Source organism: Urocampus carinirostris, chromosome 6 (assembly GCF_059441175.1).
Source record: "Urocampus carinirostris isolate Australia breed hairy pipefish chromosome 6, RoL_Ucar_1.0, whole genome shotgun sequence".
Lineage (NCBI taxonomy): Eukaryota > Metazoa > Chordata > Actinopteri > Syngnathiformes > Syngnathidae > Urocampus > Urocampus carinirostris.
In genome coordinates, this window is record NC_142354.1 from 17448224 (window position 1) to 17464997 (window position 16774).

Here is a 16774-nt window from a genome sequence, read left to right on the forward strand (position 1 = left end):
ATGTGAGGACGGTTCCTGAGAGACCAATCCATTTTTTCAACCGTTCTAGTTAGATATTATGGTCCACTGTGTCAAAAGCAGCTCTAAGGTCCAGCAGCAGCAAAAGTGATGAAGCGCCAGAGTCCATTGCTAACCTGCATTGGCTCCCTGTTAGCCTAAGTCCTAAGATGTGATTTCAAGGTTCTCTTAGTATTATACAAAATCATACATGGACTTGCTCCCTCATATCTTTCAGATCTGATTTCCCCCTATGTTCCGGTCCGAAGCCTTCGTTCTGAAAGCGCCGGTCTACTGGTGATCCCAAGAGCCAAGAAGTGTTCCGCAGGTTCGAGAGCGTTCTCCATGCGGAGACCGGTACTGTGGGATGCTCTTCCCACTGAGATCCAATCTTCAACCTCAGTGGAAATATTTAAATCTAAGCTAAAAACACACTTCTACTCTATAGCATATGAATAACCTATACTTTTTGTGTATTATTTGTAATTGCAACATCCTTTGCCTGGTCATCATGAAAGGGGGATACCACATGTGCGGTCCCTTCTCAAGGTTTCTTCATTTTCCTCATGTTGAGGTTTTGAGTTTTTCCTTGCCCTCATGTTGTTTCCAGATCAGGGGATGGTGTAATAATAGTCTGAAATAATAGTCTGTGAAATAACCTGTGCAGCCCTTTGAGACTCTTTGTGATTAAGGGATATATAAATAAAAATGACTTGACTTGATAAAGAGCATTTAAATACTGTTATGAAAAATACACACTGTAATAAAAATAGGGTAATGTGGGGTTGGGGTTTAATGTCAAGTCATGTTTATCTATATAGCCCTTAATCACAAAGAGTCTCAAAGGGCTGCACAGATCAAAGACTATTGCAAACTATTATTACAAACTATTATGACACCACCCCCTCCTCTAAAACCTACATGAGGGCAAATGATACACATATTATCATTATATAGTATATAATATTCATATGCTATAGAGTAGAAGTGTGTTTCAAGCTTAGATGTAAATATTTCCACTGAGCCTCATGGTATGAGGGAGAAAAAAATGTAAATAAAAAATAAATAAATAATAATAAATGTACACAACATATTACTGGGCCCTCTATGCCTGGAACCTAACCCCTGAGTCCAGTGGGCCCGGGTCAATTGGGTTTAAGACCCCTGCTTGAATGTATCCTTCCCAAGAAACGTGTTGACTTTAAATTTCTGTGTAAACGCTAACTACATTCTATTGAAAAGCTTTCCAAACAGAAAATAAATAGTGATGACAGTGGTTGAAACGCGCCTTTAAATGTTTTCACACTCGTAGCGGTGACGCAGGGAAAGGAAGTGACGTCATTATTAGCATAATTTACGCTGATCTCATGCCTTTTGGGCGCCGCCAATCAGAATGCGCTACTTTCACCACCTGCTAGCAACCGAATTCCATCATTCCAAGCATTCCTGCCGCCTCCTTCCTCCTCTTCCTTCTCCTTTTCCCTCGTTTACAACCTAGTTGGTCCCGACAGCTCAACTACTATTATCTCCCTTCACACTAAATCGTGTACTTGAGGATTATTTACTATATCTACCTGTGGAATATACCACCCCCCCCTCTCTGTTTATTTCCTTATGGCTTTGCGTTGTACTACTGGAAGATACCAAAGTGGCGCTTAAAGGAGGTACGTGCTTCTTAACGTAAACTTGGAACGTTGTTTCTTGGCGGATTTAGAATAAACATTCAAAATTTTGGACCTGACCAATTTTGTTGTAATAAACACGTTTTTTGGAAACGGTGATCAATCAAACAGTAGTCTGGGGTTTAATTCGTCGATTTTAATGGTACGAGCCCCAAATGTGGGTAAATATTCGCTGCAATCGTATTTCTAACTTGAATTGAATTGTCTTTGTTGTCATTCAAACTGATAATTACGGGTGATAAACGTCAGGTTTCACGGGAATAGAAATACAAGTGCACTTTATAAAAGTACGGACGCACTTGTTGTCCTGTCGCCCCTATTTTCATAGTATTTGCAGGCGTTTAGAAGGACAGTGATGCAGTACTTCATTTCAAGTTGAAATGTCTTTATCCTTGGGAGAAGGCAGTTGAAGAATGCAGCCTCTCTTTTTTTTTCATTTTAGGAAAAATGTATTCAATTCACAAAAACCTTGCATATTTTTCAGAACAGGCAGTTTTGCAATGGAGGTCAAAATGCTCCAACAATCTATGAGGAGGGAAAAACCCTCAAAATCCGGCCTAAAATTATGCCATACCGAACTCCTGATAGGCTGTTTTATTAGAACTATAATAGTCTATATTCTCATTGATAACAACGTAGTGACCCCTGTTTACGGCAATATAATACAGGGTACTCCAGGATAAATTAGAATTAGAACCTAAACACTTGAATAAAAGGGTAAAAAGAGAAGCATCATATACAAATATAAGGATAAATAGGCAATGTGCTTGCTTTAAAATGTTTGTGCTATTTAAAATAGTGCAATGACATTAACAGCAAGTGTTTTCCCTCCCAAAAAGTAGATGAATCGAATTTGAAAATACGGTTTTCTATTCATAGGCAATTCTGTAAATATTCAGGATATATATGATTCATATGTAAGGCACAGCGGACTATAAGGCGCATTAAATCAAAAGTACCATACAAGCTAGCATTGTATTAGAAATATTAATAAAGAAATGTTTTCTATCTATCTATCTATCTATCGATCTATCGATCTATCGATCTATCGATCTATCGATCTATCGATCTATCGATCTATCTAATAAAAACAAATTTCGTAGAACTCAAACAAAAACATTTTGACATCTGGTTTAAAATGAATTAATTCATATATGTTTAATTGTAACTATGCATTTCAAATTTCATCCACCATATTTTCAGGTTTGTAAAGCGCACTTTCAAATTTTTGGCCAATTTAGAGTTTTTAGGTGTGCCTTATAGTCCGAAAAATATAATGTATTTATAAATAGTTCATGGCCGTGTGGAAGAAAGTGTCTGAGTTTGTTGGTCCTCGTTTAAAGGGATTTGTAGCCTTTGTAACGAAACATCAAATTACCCATTAACAACTTGTTATCTGTATGCATTTAACTTAAATGTAGTTTATCGTAATACTCTCAGATGTGCATTTAACATTTTCGGGACTTTTCCTGCTTACTGGAGGCTGCATGAAATAAACATTTTGCATACATTCTAGTTTAATGACAGTATCATTTTAATGTGGTATTCTTTAACTGATTTTTGTTGTTTGGTTTAGAACCGGGTGTAGGTTACCCACCCTAAAGCCAAACACCAAAGATAATGATTAATCCAGCACTTGGTGCATAAACTCACAAACAATTATGATGCTAGTTGCTGAATAGTATTTGTCATTGCACACAGGGGGACTCTGAGTCTCCTACATAAATATGTTCTATGTTTGCGTACGTAAACCTAATGTTCTGTTCTACAGAAGACCAGGCATGGAGACGCCACTGGATGTTCTTTCAAGAGCAGCGTCATTTGTTCATGCAAACGAAGCAGAACGTAAGTTATCATGCTTTTACTGGAGTACTTTTTGCCTCAACTTTTTTGCCCTATATGTCGTAAATTGGTGTACTCAAGATGACCAAAACCGAACAAAATAGTTCCCAAACACAATGACTTATTCGTTGAATTGTCTTATTGTTATTGATATCAGCGCTGTGAAACATTGTATGCAAAGAAATTAGACACGGCAATCCAGGAAAAGTCAGTCAATTTTCTCAGATGTACTTCACATACAAGGCATATACATTTATTTAACACTTCAAAGCGCAGACATGTAATAAAGACTTTAGAGAGGGAAAATGATAAAGGACTATCAGGATGAAAGGTAGAAAAATATTTATGACAGTGTTAAGAGACTAGCCTAAGATATAATAATAGTAATATAATTGTGACAATAGTGCAATGAAAAGAAGTGCAATACCATTTAGCAGCAACAAGAAAACAAAACCCGAAACGGATAGCAAGATATGTTTTCACAGTTTAGTGTGCTTGTTTAGGCTGGTGATGAGGATGATGAGATCAGCGATATCATAGTTTTTGATGAGGTAAATTTACGCTTCAAAAATCTCTAACACACCACAAAAATAATCATAAAATAAAGCCAATTATCTCTAATGATGTGGAGCACCTACCATTTAGTGCATTTGTTGTTTTTGCCCGTTATGATACGTCACTGAAATAAATAGCTAAACAAAGTTACAATATTTGTAGTCGCCACATATTTTTAGGAATCATTGTATAAAAGTGGATACTTTTCCATGGTGCACCTGATCATCTCTGATGGAATACTAACCTACTTTAACAAAACTAATCATAAGGACCATAATGACCATTCATTCATTCATTCATTCATGAAAAAAACAACAACTCATAGGGCTCACAATACACGATTCGATGCCTTATGCTGATTAGGTTTGCGTTGTGTGTATCAACCAAGGTGCAACCTTCCACTAAGCCTTTGTGCTGCTTTGTGACATAACACAATAGTTGTCTTTGTGCATTCGCTAATGGCAGGAAAATGAGGAATAACCGCACTCAACTGCCACCGATGCTGCTGCTCAACCAGTTGCTTGCCTGCACTGGTAGAGTCGGATTACATCCGACATGTCTTCTACTCATCCGTCTCCCTTTCACGTTCTGGAGTAAATTTTGCTGTTGCTCATTGTAAAATTCCTTCCAAGATTAGGAAGAAATGGTCAAAATCCCTCTCAGCAGGTTTCCCTGCTGCCAACTGGACCTGTGTGCTATAAGGAATCTAGTCAGGGAATGGAAATTAATCAGCTTTTATTATTTTTGAGCTGGGAAAACTCCAATGTTAAGACATCAACATACACTACATTTAAATGAATGGAATAGTTTGATTGAGATCAGAATATTGACAATATGGGAGTTTTTGAACATCATGTGTTTGTTTCAGTAGCGCAGTGGTTAGCACATGAAATGAAAATGAAATGATCTGCATTTATATAGCGCTTTTCAAGTCAATGACTTCCCAAAGCGCTTTACAATGTGCTCCACATTTCCCAATAGCGGCCTTGCAGCCATGTAAGGCGCTAACCTGCTTATTGGGGGTGTTAGGGGTTCAGTGTCTTACCCAAGGACACTTCGACATGTAACACGGACAAGCCGGGATTCGAACTGGGATCCCTTGATCCCAAGACAAGCGCTCTACCTCCTGAGCTACTGCCGCCCGCACATTCCCCTGACACACGAAAAGTTCCCGGTTTGAGGCCGGGTGGAAACACTTGTTTGCCTGGAGAGGGATGGGCACCACCAGGCTGTACTTGCCCAAGATACACCACAGGTAATGGTGCCCCTACCACCCTAGCGGTTAAGGGATCCAAACAACCAACCAACCAACCAAGCAACACGTTGTTTACCCATGTTTCTAGCTATGCAACAGATTATTCTAAATTGATTAAAAACTAAATTCTTATCTTAATCCGACTATTCTCTACATGTAAACATACACATCGACCGAGGGTCAGCAACTTGCGGTCCTAGAGTTACATAAGGCTCTTTAGCTCTGCCCTAGTGGCTCCCTGGATTTTTTTCAGAAATGTTGAAAATGAAAAAAGCTTGGGGAGAGGGTTATTTTTTCCGTCATTTTGTGTGTTTTTATTTTTTAATGTTTTTTTTCTAGACACAAACATTGTTAACGTTTACCAATGCTTTAAAAAGGTTTAAGATAAATATTAAATGGCTAGCTTTTAAGTATAAATCCCCTTTTATTTTTGATGTAAAAAAACATTTTTACAGGAACATATGTGTTTTTTCTTTGGTTCGTTTTTGCTCTGATCGTTGCCATAGACTTTAGCTTATCTATATAAAGACACCACCTCATATGTAGTGACTGTTAAAAGTACCATTATTTTCTTCCTTAAGAAAAAATTATTGAAAAAAAACTTTTTTGAATGGATAATCCAAGAGTCATGAAGTTTAGTGAGATGCTAAACAATTTTGACCTTGTTTTATCCAAGCAACTCGGAATGCCCCTAGTGAAAAACCCACTAATGTATCGGCAGCTTGGGAATGTTCCGACGCAGATTGTCTTGCGTGTCAGCAGCTGGTATCCCATCATGCATTGTCCCTCACCAACTGAAAACCAGCTACTTGTCCTCCCTCCATCCCCTGCTGTGTTTTTGTTTTGTCACGTTTAGCCGCTCGGCCCCTTTTGTCACACGACAAAAGCACAGGAGGAAATAAGGCGGGCGAGTCAACCTTCCTGCTCGGCGACCCGGCTACGTGGGTCTTGCCAGCTGAGTTTGCCAACCAGATTGACGGGCCGCGACCTATTTGTTCTCTCACCTTTGTGACGAGTTTTGCATTGTGGGTGTGCAGCTCAGGGAGAGGCCCAAACCTGTCTGGGCCGATGCAGCGTGTTTCCACATTTACACTTTCAAACCCAAAGCATTGCCACAATTTTACTACCACACACCCAGCAGCTGCTGTCTTATATAACTAGGTGACTTTCATAAAATGTTGCTTTAGGCTGGTTTTTACATTTTGGCTAGGTTCAAACTGCAGGGAAATCTGGTTTTGTTACATCCGATCTGTTATAGTACATCCAAAAAAAACATATCGGATTTTTTTCACTCCACACCCTGGCCACTTTCTTATGTGGTCCTAAATCCGATATGTACCCGATATTTTGGAATGCGATTTCTGTCTGAACAGTCAAGGCGTATACATGTGACCCACACTTTATCGATACAACAGCCATGGCAAACAAAAACACAGTGTCATTCAATTTCACATTTATGGAAGATAAACACTTGGTTATTTTGTTACTCACGAAACAACCAACATCGTATCGCACTTTCACAATATGTCGCTCGAGTTTTTTCTTGAAGTAATAGAGTCCTCTGGTGTTAGTTAGCAGTGTTTACATTCAAATCTCACCACATAGGCAGTATTCAATGGGGAAAAGCAAGGTTTTTGATTTAATTAATATTTGGGTGGGAACAGCTTCACTTTTAACATCCATGAGCACTTACGCAAACATGATTGCATTGCAAGTGACGTCTCGTGTCCTCTTGTGCGCATGCGTGACAGTTGTGGCGTGTTTACAGGGAAGTTCAAGTTGCATAAAAGTCACATTTAGTTGGTCATGTGAACGATCTCACTAGACAGTCGGATTTCACCAACAAATCGGAATCGAGCATTAAGCTCTGTACTGTGAATGTCGCCTTTACTTTCAGGTGTCCATATTTGGCTTTGAGGGACACATCTGATTTTTATTTTGTTTTTGTCTAACTGTTGAATACGTTAATGCAGGGGTGTCAAAGCTCCTCTTAGCTTAGAGGCCACATGGTAGAAAAATAACTCTTATGGGTCCCAGACTAGTAAATTAATGGCAAAAAAGGTACCTTAGCTGTAGGGTTGAGGATCTTTTGTAGGCTCACAATTAAAAATTACGATAATGATTCAGGGGTGTAATATTCAATTATAAAACAATTTTGAGGTGTTTTCATTCCTTCAAGAGCTAATGATTTAGAGTGTTTAATAACTGAATTTGTAAAATAAAAAACAAAGATTCTTTTTTAATTCATTTCCACATTGGACAAAAGAACATCTAAAGTCTTACTCAGCTAATTTTATTCCAAAGCAAATATTTATTACATGTGATTAGTTCTGGAGACGCTGTCACTTACATAAAAACTTTCTGATAAATGAAGTTGAAGTTATATTTTGCCATTTTTTTCCCCCATGGCAAAGTTAAGAATAAATTAAGAAAATGGCTTTAAAGAGGCTCGGAGTATCAGGTATTTATTTACCTTCACACATGCACAGCCTTGCATCTGCTGAGCATATTGACAACACACGGGATCTTAATTTTCTTTAGTCTGAATACTTTACCCAGGTTTTTCCAAAGTATGGCCTGGGCGCCATTTTTTATGTATTTTTCTTTCTTTGTGTTATTATATTTCCAAAAACCTCATTTAGTAATCCCAACAATTCTTCTGTTTTTGTCGTTAATGTGAAAAAAGACCACTATATAATATCATGACATTTAATAATCGACAAAAAAGTATCTCACAAATAAGCTTGAGTTATTGATTTTAGTCTGTCCAATTCAAGTCAAAGGATATCAGTAGCCCTTCCAATTTTGTTTTTCCTTATAAGGACCTCCGTTAATTGAAATAAATGGCCACCCTATCTTTAAAGGGGCATTGTGTAATATTTAGTTCCTTCCAAGGTAAAAAAAAAAAAACAATATTGATTTGAATATCAATCAAAAATACATACACTATCAAATAAGCGTGCAGTCTTTAAAAAACTTGTAGATGAATACATTTGTACTCATTATACATAACATGAGGCTCATCTAGAGGGAGCTGTGCATGATTGTCCGCCATACTGGTACTCACAAAAAAAAAAAACCTTGTGAAAGACTGGGAAAAAAATTAGAAGGAAAATGGTGCGGTTTGCTCGCTCTCTCTCTGTAGTTTGTTTTCTTACTTGTGCTTTGTAGCACTCATTTTGGTTGCACTACACAACACACAATCCTATAATCAAATTTAAACAAAAACATTTGCCTATACTAAGAATTTATATTATAACTTATCAACATTAAGATACAATACATATCACGATATAACCCCACACTATGATACTAATAACGATGGTGTGATAGGTTGTTGATTTTAAAACAAGCTCATAAATACTGTTTAGATTTAGTTCCAAAAGTGGAAAAAGTAGTGTTTTTTAACACATGACAAGTGCTTCTCTTGGCTTAGCAGGGCCACGTATTATGGTAACGAGGAAAAACTTTTTAAACAGCTGCTATTATAAGTATCACAGTATTGCCATATTGGTACATCCCCAATACCAACACAATACCTAATGAAAATAAATAAAGCAGATTGAAATAAAAAGGTTTCCTATAACAAAGGTAACACAAATAATGTACCTTTTTAAAAGGTCCAATACAATAACAGAGGACTTTAGTAACGTGTGTGTCAAATTTCTACAGCTGAACTGAGAAAGTGATAAATTACAAATGCTGCTTCTAAAGGTATGGTTATAAAACAGAGGTAATTAATGAGGTGCCTGCAGAGCTGTTCTGAAAATAGTTAACCAGTGCTGGGTAATGATTTTCTAGTAACAAAATTTTTGAATGGTTGACTGAACCTATTCAATTATCCATGTATCCATCCATCATCTGCATGGCTTATCCTTAGTAGAGTCACGGGGGTGCTGGAGCCCATTTCAGCTATTGTCAGGCAGTGGGCAGGGGACACCCTCAACTGGTTGCCAGACAGTCGCAGGGCACACAGAGACATACAACTCCCTCGCTCATTCACACCTCGGGACAATGTTTTTGGAATGTGGGAGGAAACCCGAGTGCCCAGAGGAAACTCACGCAAGCACAGGGAGAACATGCAAACTCTGCACAGGAAGTCTGGTAGCTGAATTTGATCCCATGACCTCAGAACTATGTCGCAGACACGCTAACCACTCAGCCGCCGTGCCGCCCCTATACAACTATACGTTCAATAATTTAGCTGTTAATAACACAGTAACAAAACGGTAATGACATGATAACTTTTCATTATAGCAACACATAATATCAAACCGGGTACTCTCTGCGCTAATTACAAACGAAAAGGTTAAAAAAGGTGAGCGACTCCTGTTGTAAACAATCACATTTTAACACCTTATTATTAAGGTGTTCAGTATTAATATTAAACCGATGTTATCATAATAGCATATAATTCAGAGGGGATTTTTTTTTTTGACTGACTGACTCATTTACATTGTTTGAACATCATTCATGATTAATTGTCCCTGAAGCATATGATTTAAGTTGCTTGTTTCTTAGGAAAGAAAAATAAATCGCAATCATCAATTATATCCAATCGCAATACAATTATCCAAAAGTCGTGATATTAATTGAATCGGCACCTTAGTATTGTGATACAATTGAATCGTGACCGAAGCAGATCGTCCCATCTTTAATAGTTTTGTACAATACCAAAATAAACTTAAAATCACATCTTAAACTGACAGGGAGCTGGTGCAGGTCAGCTGAAATAGGGGTGATGTGATTAAATTTTCCTGTGTTCGTTAAAAGTTTCACATTTTGTACCCGCTGCAGGCTCTTGATTCTAGACTTCAGAAGACCGAGGACTAGTACATTACAGTAACGGAGATGGGAGGTAAACACATGAATTATAATCTCGGCATCAGACTGGGACAGATTTCCGCAATGTTGCAAAAATGGAAAAAGCTGTTGTAGTAATATTCTTATCGTGTAACTGGGAGGACATTTTCGACCGAGTCACTCTGGGTGATATTACATATGTCAATCTTCAGAGCCGTGTTTGAAAACAAGTCACGGCATTTAGATGGACCAATAATTAACATTTCAGTCTTTTCAGAATTGAGGCACAAGAAATCTAGTAACATCCATCTTTTTTTTTTTTATCTCAGTAGAGGCAGGCCTCCAAATATCCACATTTTAGTGGTGTGAATTCCTCCATTGGAAGATACAGTTGAGTGTCATCTGCATAGCAATGGAAACTGATATTATGCTTGCAAAGCCATGATTTTTTTTTTGTTTTGTCTGTGTAGCGAGAAAGAGTACTAAAAACACTGAGTCCCATTCCCCCTTTATTTACATGGGCTGTTCAAACATTAGCAGATTTGGCGAGTTCTTGCTTGTGGGGCGGTACATCTGCAGGGAAAGGTCTGTCAACATAACCTGTTTTAGTCATGCACCAAGACAATGACTTTCAGACATCTTGCTCTCATTATGCAGTAATATTTTAAACACGTTAAAAGGATATGAGTCAAAACTAGTCAGAGCTTGCCAGAACGCAATGCAAAGTGAAATTTGTCATGCGTCATGATGGCAATTTGTCTAAACTTTACCAGTGAAGGTTATTTGACTGGAAATCCATGTGGGGAAGAGAAAGTCAGGGCTGGGCAAGGTGTGTTTAGGTTCTTTCTACACTGCAGCCAGTTACTTCAAACTGCATGAGTCAGAAAAAGTATTCAGTACCTCAAATTATGATTAGTCTTAATCAGTGTTTTTCAACCCTTTTGAAACAGAACAAAAAAACAACAGCACTGTATTTCAAAAATTAATTGCCAGCCCCATCTTCACTTTTTTTTCAATTTTCTAGAATTATCATGTTGCTTATGTTGACAGTATAACATTTTTCTTATCATTTGTGGTCACAGTGGCTTAAGAGGTAATACAGGTTATTCATTTTGGTTATAAATCTGATGTAATTTGAAATTTTAGTATATCCTTAACCTGTTTATTTCTAGAAAAAAAACATAATACTTAAAATGCACAAACATGATCTTACAGTGTTTAGTATGTTTTATCTTTTTTTCTGTGTTTTTTGGTGAAATCAAAAATTGATATTGAATTATGTTTAAGCTTGTTTTCCTAATTCAATTTATTCAATCATTCCTTGCAATAAACACATGTCCCTGTAGCACCTCATATGCAGATACTTAGTGTGTCTGTATACACTGGAGATCAAAATTAGAGAATAACTTAATAAAACATTGAACTTTTCTGAAAAAATACCATCTTCACTGCTCAACAGTTTGTTGTGTCTACATCATGCTACTAGAACACTTTTTCACACAATGGATAAGGCATTTTCAACAAAAACCTGTATCATATTAATTGCATTTCCAAAAGACCTGCTGTGTAGCTGGTGTTTGCCAATGCTTCGCTTTCTTATTCACATTGCCTCACACGCAATATTTGATTTCAATGTTGTTTTAAGCTATCACCTCAAGTGTCAAGACATCTCCATTAGATAAGCCTTACTACAACCAGCGCTGCTTTTACCAGGAGAATAAATTGTTATTCATTGATAAGTAGGTCACTGGTCGTTTACAAAGTCACAGTCATTGCACTTAAACATTAACTTTGCATTACGTCTTTGACCTTTTTCTTTTGTTTTTTTTTCAGTCAGACAGTCAAACCGCATTGGTCCATACCAGATGGATTTTTAATTATTTGAGGCAGCTAGACAATGCATGGTACAGAAATCAAAAGTAAATGCAATTTGAACCACTTTTTTGCACTCTAGTGCCTTAACTGAATCATTTAACATTCTTTCATATTGCATAATCACGTTTCCTATTATGTCCATACTACTCTCTACTTGAATGATGTTAAAGTTATCATTTTTAAAAAAAATTCCGAGTGGAATCTTAATTGATTAATTAATTAAATTACTTGCTATACCACCAAAATATTTCCAAAAATGAAAAAAATATGCGGAAAAAGAAAATTGTTGCTATTCATAAAGATACCTTATATGTTTTAATGTACTGGTAGTTTCCTATTTCCAAGAATGAGCTCTTAACGGCTTTCATTTAAATTGCAGAATGGGGAAATTACCGGTACATTAACTGCCCACCGATGATTTGCCTGGTGTACAATACTTTTATGTTTCATCCTTTGTGGACTCTGACAGAAAATGTTCAACACATCAGAAAAGCTTTAATCAATCACTAACATGTCTCCTTTAATTGAAATGAGTGCAATGGAATCATTAAACCACATGAGAAAGGCAGTTCCAGTGACAGTAATGACTGATTCGCTATGGTTGCTATAGCTAAATACATATTTAATCAATGCTTATAGAAACTCAACCGGATAGCAGTGTGCCAAAATAGCATATTTATTTTCAAAGTCAAGACATGTTTATTTGTATAGACCTCAATCATAACAAGTTCAAGGTTCTGCACAGACCACCATAACAACATCCCCAGATCTCAAACCTACATAAGGGCAAATCAATACTCCAAAACCTTAGGACGAGGAAAATGAAGGAAACTTGAGACAATATTTGAGGCGATAAATCATTTCTAAAAGTTTTTAACTTTTGTCATTTTTGAATCATTTTTCCTGTTTGCTATTGTCATGGCAATGTGCTTGTTTGTGAAAAAATCAGAAATCTTCTGTTTGGAAATGTAGTTTTGCACACTTAAAGTAAAGGAAAAAACCCTCGTTGTGGTATGTTGAGGCTATGTTTACCATACAAGGCGCTACAGGTCCCTTAAAACAAGGACAAACAGGCTCAGAGACTGTTTTTTTCCCCAGGGCATCACCACCCTGGACAAACGCACCAAACTAAAAATATAACTTGCAACTTTTTTTTTCAATTTATTTATTTGCTGCTGCTAAATGAAACTGTGAAAATATATACTATTGCATGAAACTGAAAATATATACAATGAGACATGTTTGTTGTTTTGTGTTGCTGCTAAATTGTACTGTACTTATTTTCATTGCACAATTGTTATGATGCAATATTCTCTCTCATTTATAGTCAAGTCAAGTCATGTTTATTTGTACAGCCCTTGATCACAAAGTGTCTCAAAGGGCTGCTCAGACCACAGATTATTCCAAACCACAGACTATTATTAGACCATCCCCTGATCTAAAACCTACAAGAGGGCAAGGAAAAACTCAAAAACCTCAACATGAGGAAAATTAAGAAAGCTTCAGAAGGGACTGCACATGAGGTCATCCCCATTCCAGGATGACCAGGCAGCAATGTATGTTGCAATAACAAATAATACACCGATATTGTCAACATTAAACAGAGGTTATTCATATTCAATAGAATAAAAGTGTGTTTTAAGCTAAGATTTAAACATTTCCACTGAGGTTACAGATGGAATCTCAGGGGGAAGAGCATTGCACAGTTTCTTTATATTTCCATTTATAAATATTGCTAACCTGGGCCAGTCTCTAAGGCGTTACAATTTCCTGTGGTGTGTCTTGGGCAAGTACAGCTTGGTGGCGCCCATCACTCTCCAGGTAAACAAATGTTTCCTACAAGCCGGGAACCTTTCGAGTGTTAGGCTAATGTGCTAACCACTGCACGATGGAAACATGGGTTCACTGTAAATATTTTTTTCTACCTTTTATTTCTTTTTTTCTCTTTGATATTGTTATTATACGTTTTACCCTGGAGGGCCATGTACAATCTTGGTGCATACAATATGTTTCAAAATGTTGAAATCAATGACAATAAAGACAACTCAATTCAATTCTAACAGATTTAAAATTTTCACTATTATTAAGTATTATAATTGAAGCGAAAAACGACACATGAGTATGTGTTTTGTCTCGAGTAGAATGGGCTGTCTTCACAAGTCAGAGGGCATGTAGAATTCAAACTGTGTCACTCACATTTAGTCCCTTATTGTCTTAGATTCACTCCCCTTCCCAAGACCTTTTGATAGTGTCATTGCGTGTCATTTTTGGTTGAGTGGGCGGCTGAGGAGCCACAAAGGTGGCGTGTCACTGGGTCCCTATCACAAGGTTAAATACAATTGACCCATGTGTTTTGACCGTTCTCATTCATTGATGCTTATGTCAGCTATTTTAGCATGACAAAACAGTGCTGAGGTATCTCGTGTGTTAACTAGAAAGTTGGTAAATTTGCCATTTTAAAAGTATGTTCATACAGAAACTACGAGACGTCCTGGCGAGGTTGTCTCCCCTTCTCTGTCTCATACCAGCTCGGCAGTCTACGTACTTTTTCTCAGGGCTGTACTGACCACAAATACTTGACATTCCTCTCTTTTTGATTGCCCTCTCCATAGTCACTCTGGATAAAATGAAACCAAACTTCCCTGTTTCTCACAGTGCAAAAAATTAAGCATTTGTGAAGCCTTGCCATAAGATCACATTCATTTTTTTGGAAGTTTATTTTATTTTTTTAAGAGAAAAATGATGAGGGATACAACTCTTTAGTGTATCTTATGATCGGACTTCATTTATCCTTCGGGACAACATTCTGTTTTCTCCATTTTTTTGGCACCTTGAGTAAAAATAGTGTGATAATGAGATGAAATCAAATACCTTTTCGGATGTCATTTGTATTACTGGTGTTATGGTGTTTAGGTTTCAGCGCTCTTACCTCCACAACCAAATTTCGATTCCCTTTTCCATATTCCCATGAAATATTTTGAAGTTTAAGTCAACGACATTTTTTAACTGATCAATAATTGCACTAAAATGTACTGTGAGTGCATATAAACTATGCAACAGTTATACACGAATAAATACGGTAGCTTGAAATTCCGTGTGCCTGATAGTCCAGTGCACCTTATAGTGTGGAAACTACAATACTCATTTAAAAAAAAGGCTTTTGAGTGCTGCAATATCTAAAATGCAAGTAACACAAGGAAGTTTATCCTACTTTATTACTTGGAGTAAAGTTGGTTATGATGAAAAATTTCCTCTCCCTTTTTCCATATGTGCAATTTTTGATGCATTTTAGCTTTTAATGGGCAGGACGATGAACAGTAAAAAGAAAATTCTCTTTGCACCTAGCTTAGTACTAGCTTATTGCCTTTGGGGACAGACAGATTCAGTGTCACACACAAAGTATGTGTATGCAAGGTAAAACTTACACTTAAAACAAGGACTAACAAGCTCAGAGACAGTTTCTTCCCCTGGGCAATCACCACCCTAAACAAGCTGGCAAAACAGAAACATATATCTTGTGACGCTTTTGGTAATTTTTGTTGCCACTAAATGTTATTGCTCTCCTTCACATTGCATAATCCTGACAGTCTTTTATCGTTTGTGTCCCTTTAAAGTCTTTACGATGTTTCACTACATTGTTATCGATGACAATATAGACAAGTCAATATAATTCAATTCAAACTGCTGATCTATTAATAGTAAGCTCTGTGGTTTGAACATGTACACATTATCATCCAAAGTCCGCCTAGCGGGTAACAGGAATGTAGAAGACGAGGGACACAAACTTTTAAGAAAATTTATAGTTGGTGTTTTGATGGCGTCCTTCATCACCTTTCTACTCATGTGCAAAAAGGAAAATAAGCAGCCTCATCATGTACTACCTCCCCACAGCCGGCTTCACACAGTTGGTCTCACTTTACATATGATGCAATGACATCTGTCTTTCGGAAGCTTTGTTTCTATTTACTTTTTTAATATTGGGTGAAACCTGAAATGCACCTTTGGTTATTTTTGACGCACACTTTTTCATTGCCTAGAATTAAGTGCAGCCCTCGTATGAATTAGTACGAATCGAAACGTGAAGTTTATGTGTCTGTAAGATATTTTAATGACTTAAAGGGACAATGTGTATTATTTGACCACTAAATGTTGCTGTATTGTGTAGTGCAACGGAAAATTAGTGCTAAGAAGAAGGAAAAAAAACTACTCAAAGTGACCAAAACTGCATTATTTTGCTTCTCAGGTTTTCTGCTCAGGCTTACGCTGGGTTTTTATTTTTTTGTGAGTTGCCGTAGCAGCAAGATGGTAAATTGTCTGTATTTATATAGCGCTTTTCAAGTCAATGAATACCTCGCAAAGCGCTTTACAATGTGCTTCACACTTACCCATTCACACACACACACTCACACACCAATAGGGAGTCATCCATGCGAGGCCCCTACCTGCTTATTGGGGGCATTAGGGATTCAGTGTTTTCAGTGTCCCAAGGACACATTTAAACATGAGGAGGAGCCGGGAATCGAACCGGCGACCTCTTGATCCCAAGACAAGCGCTCTATCTCCTGAGCTAAGATGATGGACCATCATTTGAACTCCCCCTAGGTGAGGCTCACCTCATGTAAAATAAATATACATTTCTTACCCGATAAGTGTAAAAAAATGCATGTTTTCATAATAGTTTATATATTTTTGCTTATTATTTAAATCAATGTTGTTTTAAAAAAAAAATATTTAGTTCACCACTAGGTGATGCTAAATAACGCAA

General features: G+C 37.1%; 1 protein-coding gene across 2 annotated transcripts in view; it reads left to right on the forward strand.

Annotated features, from left to right (window-relative positions):
- Positions 1-1377: 1377 nt before the first annotated feature.
- vgll4b (vestigial-like family member 4b) overlaps positions 1378-16774 on the forward strand; it is a 55698-nt gene continuing 40301 nt past the window's right edge. The window contains exons 1-2 of one of the 2 annotated variants that reach the window (XM_088338092.1): positions 1378-1661; positions 3451-3524. In XM_088338092.1, coding sequence (XP_088194218.1) covers positions 3461-3524 — 64 coding nt within the window. In that variant the 5' untranslated portion in view covers positions 1378-1661; positions 3451-3460. The remainder of the gene's footprint in view (positions 1662-3450; positions 3525-16774) is intronic. The other variant, XM_088338095.1, reaches the window with a different exon arrangement.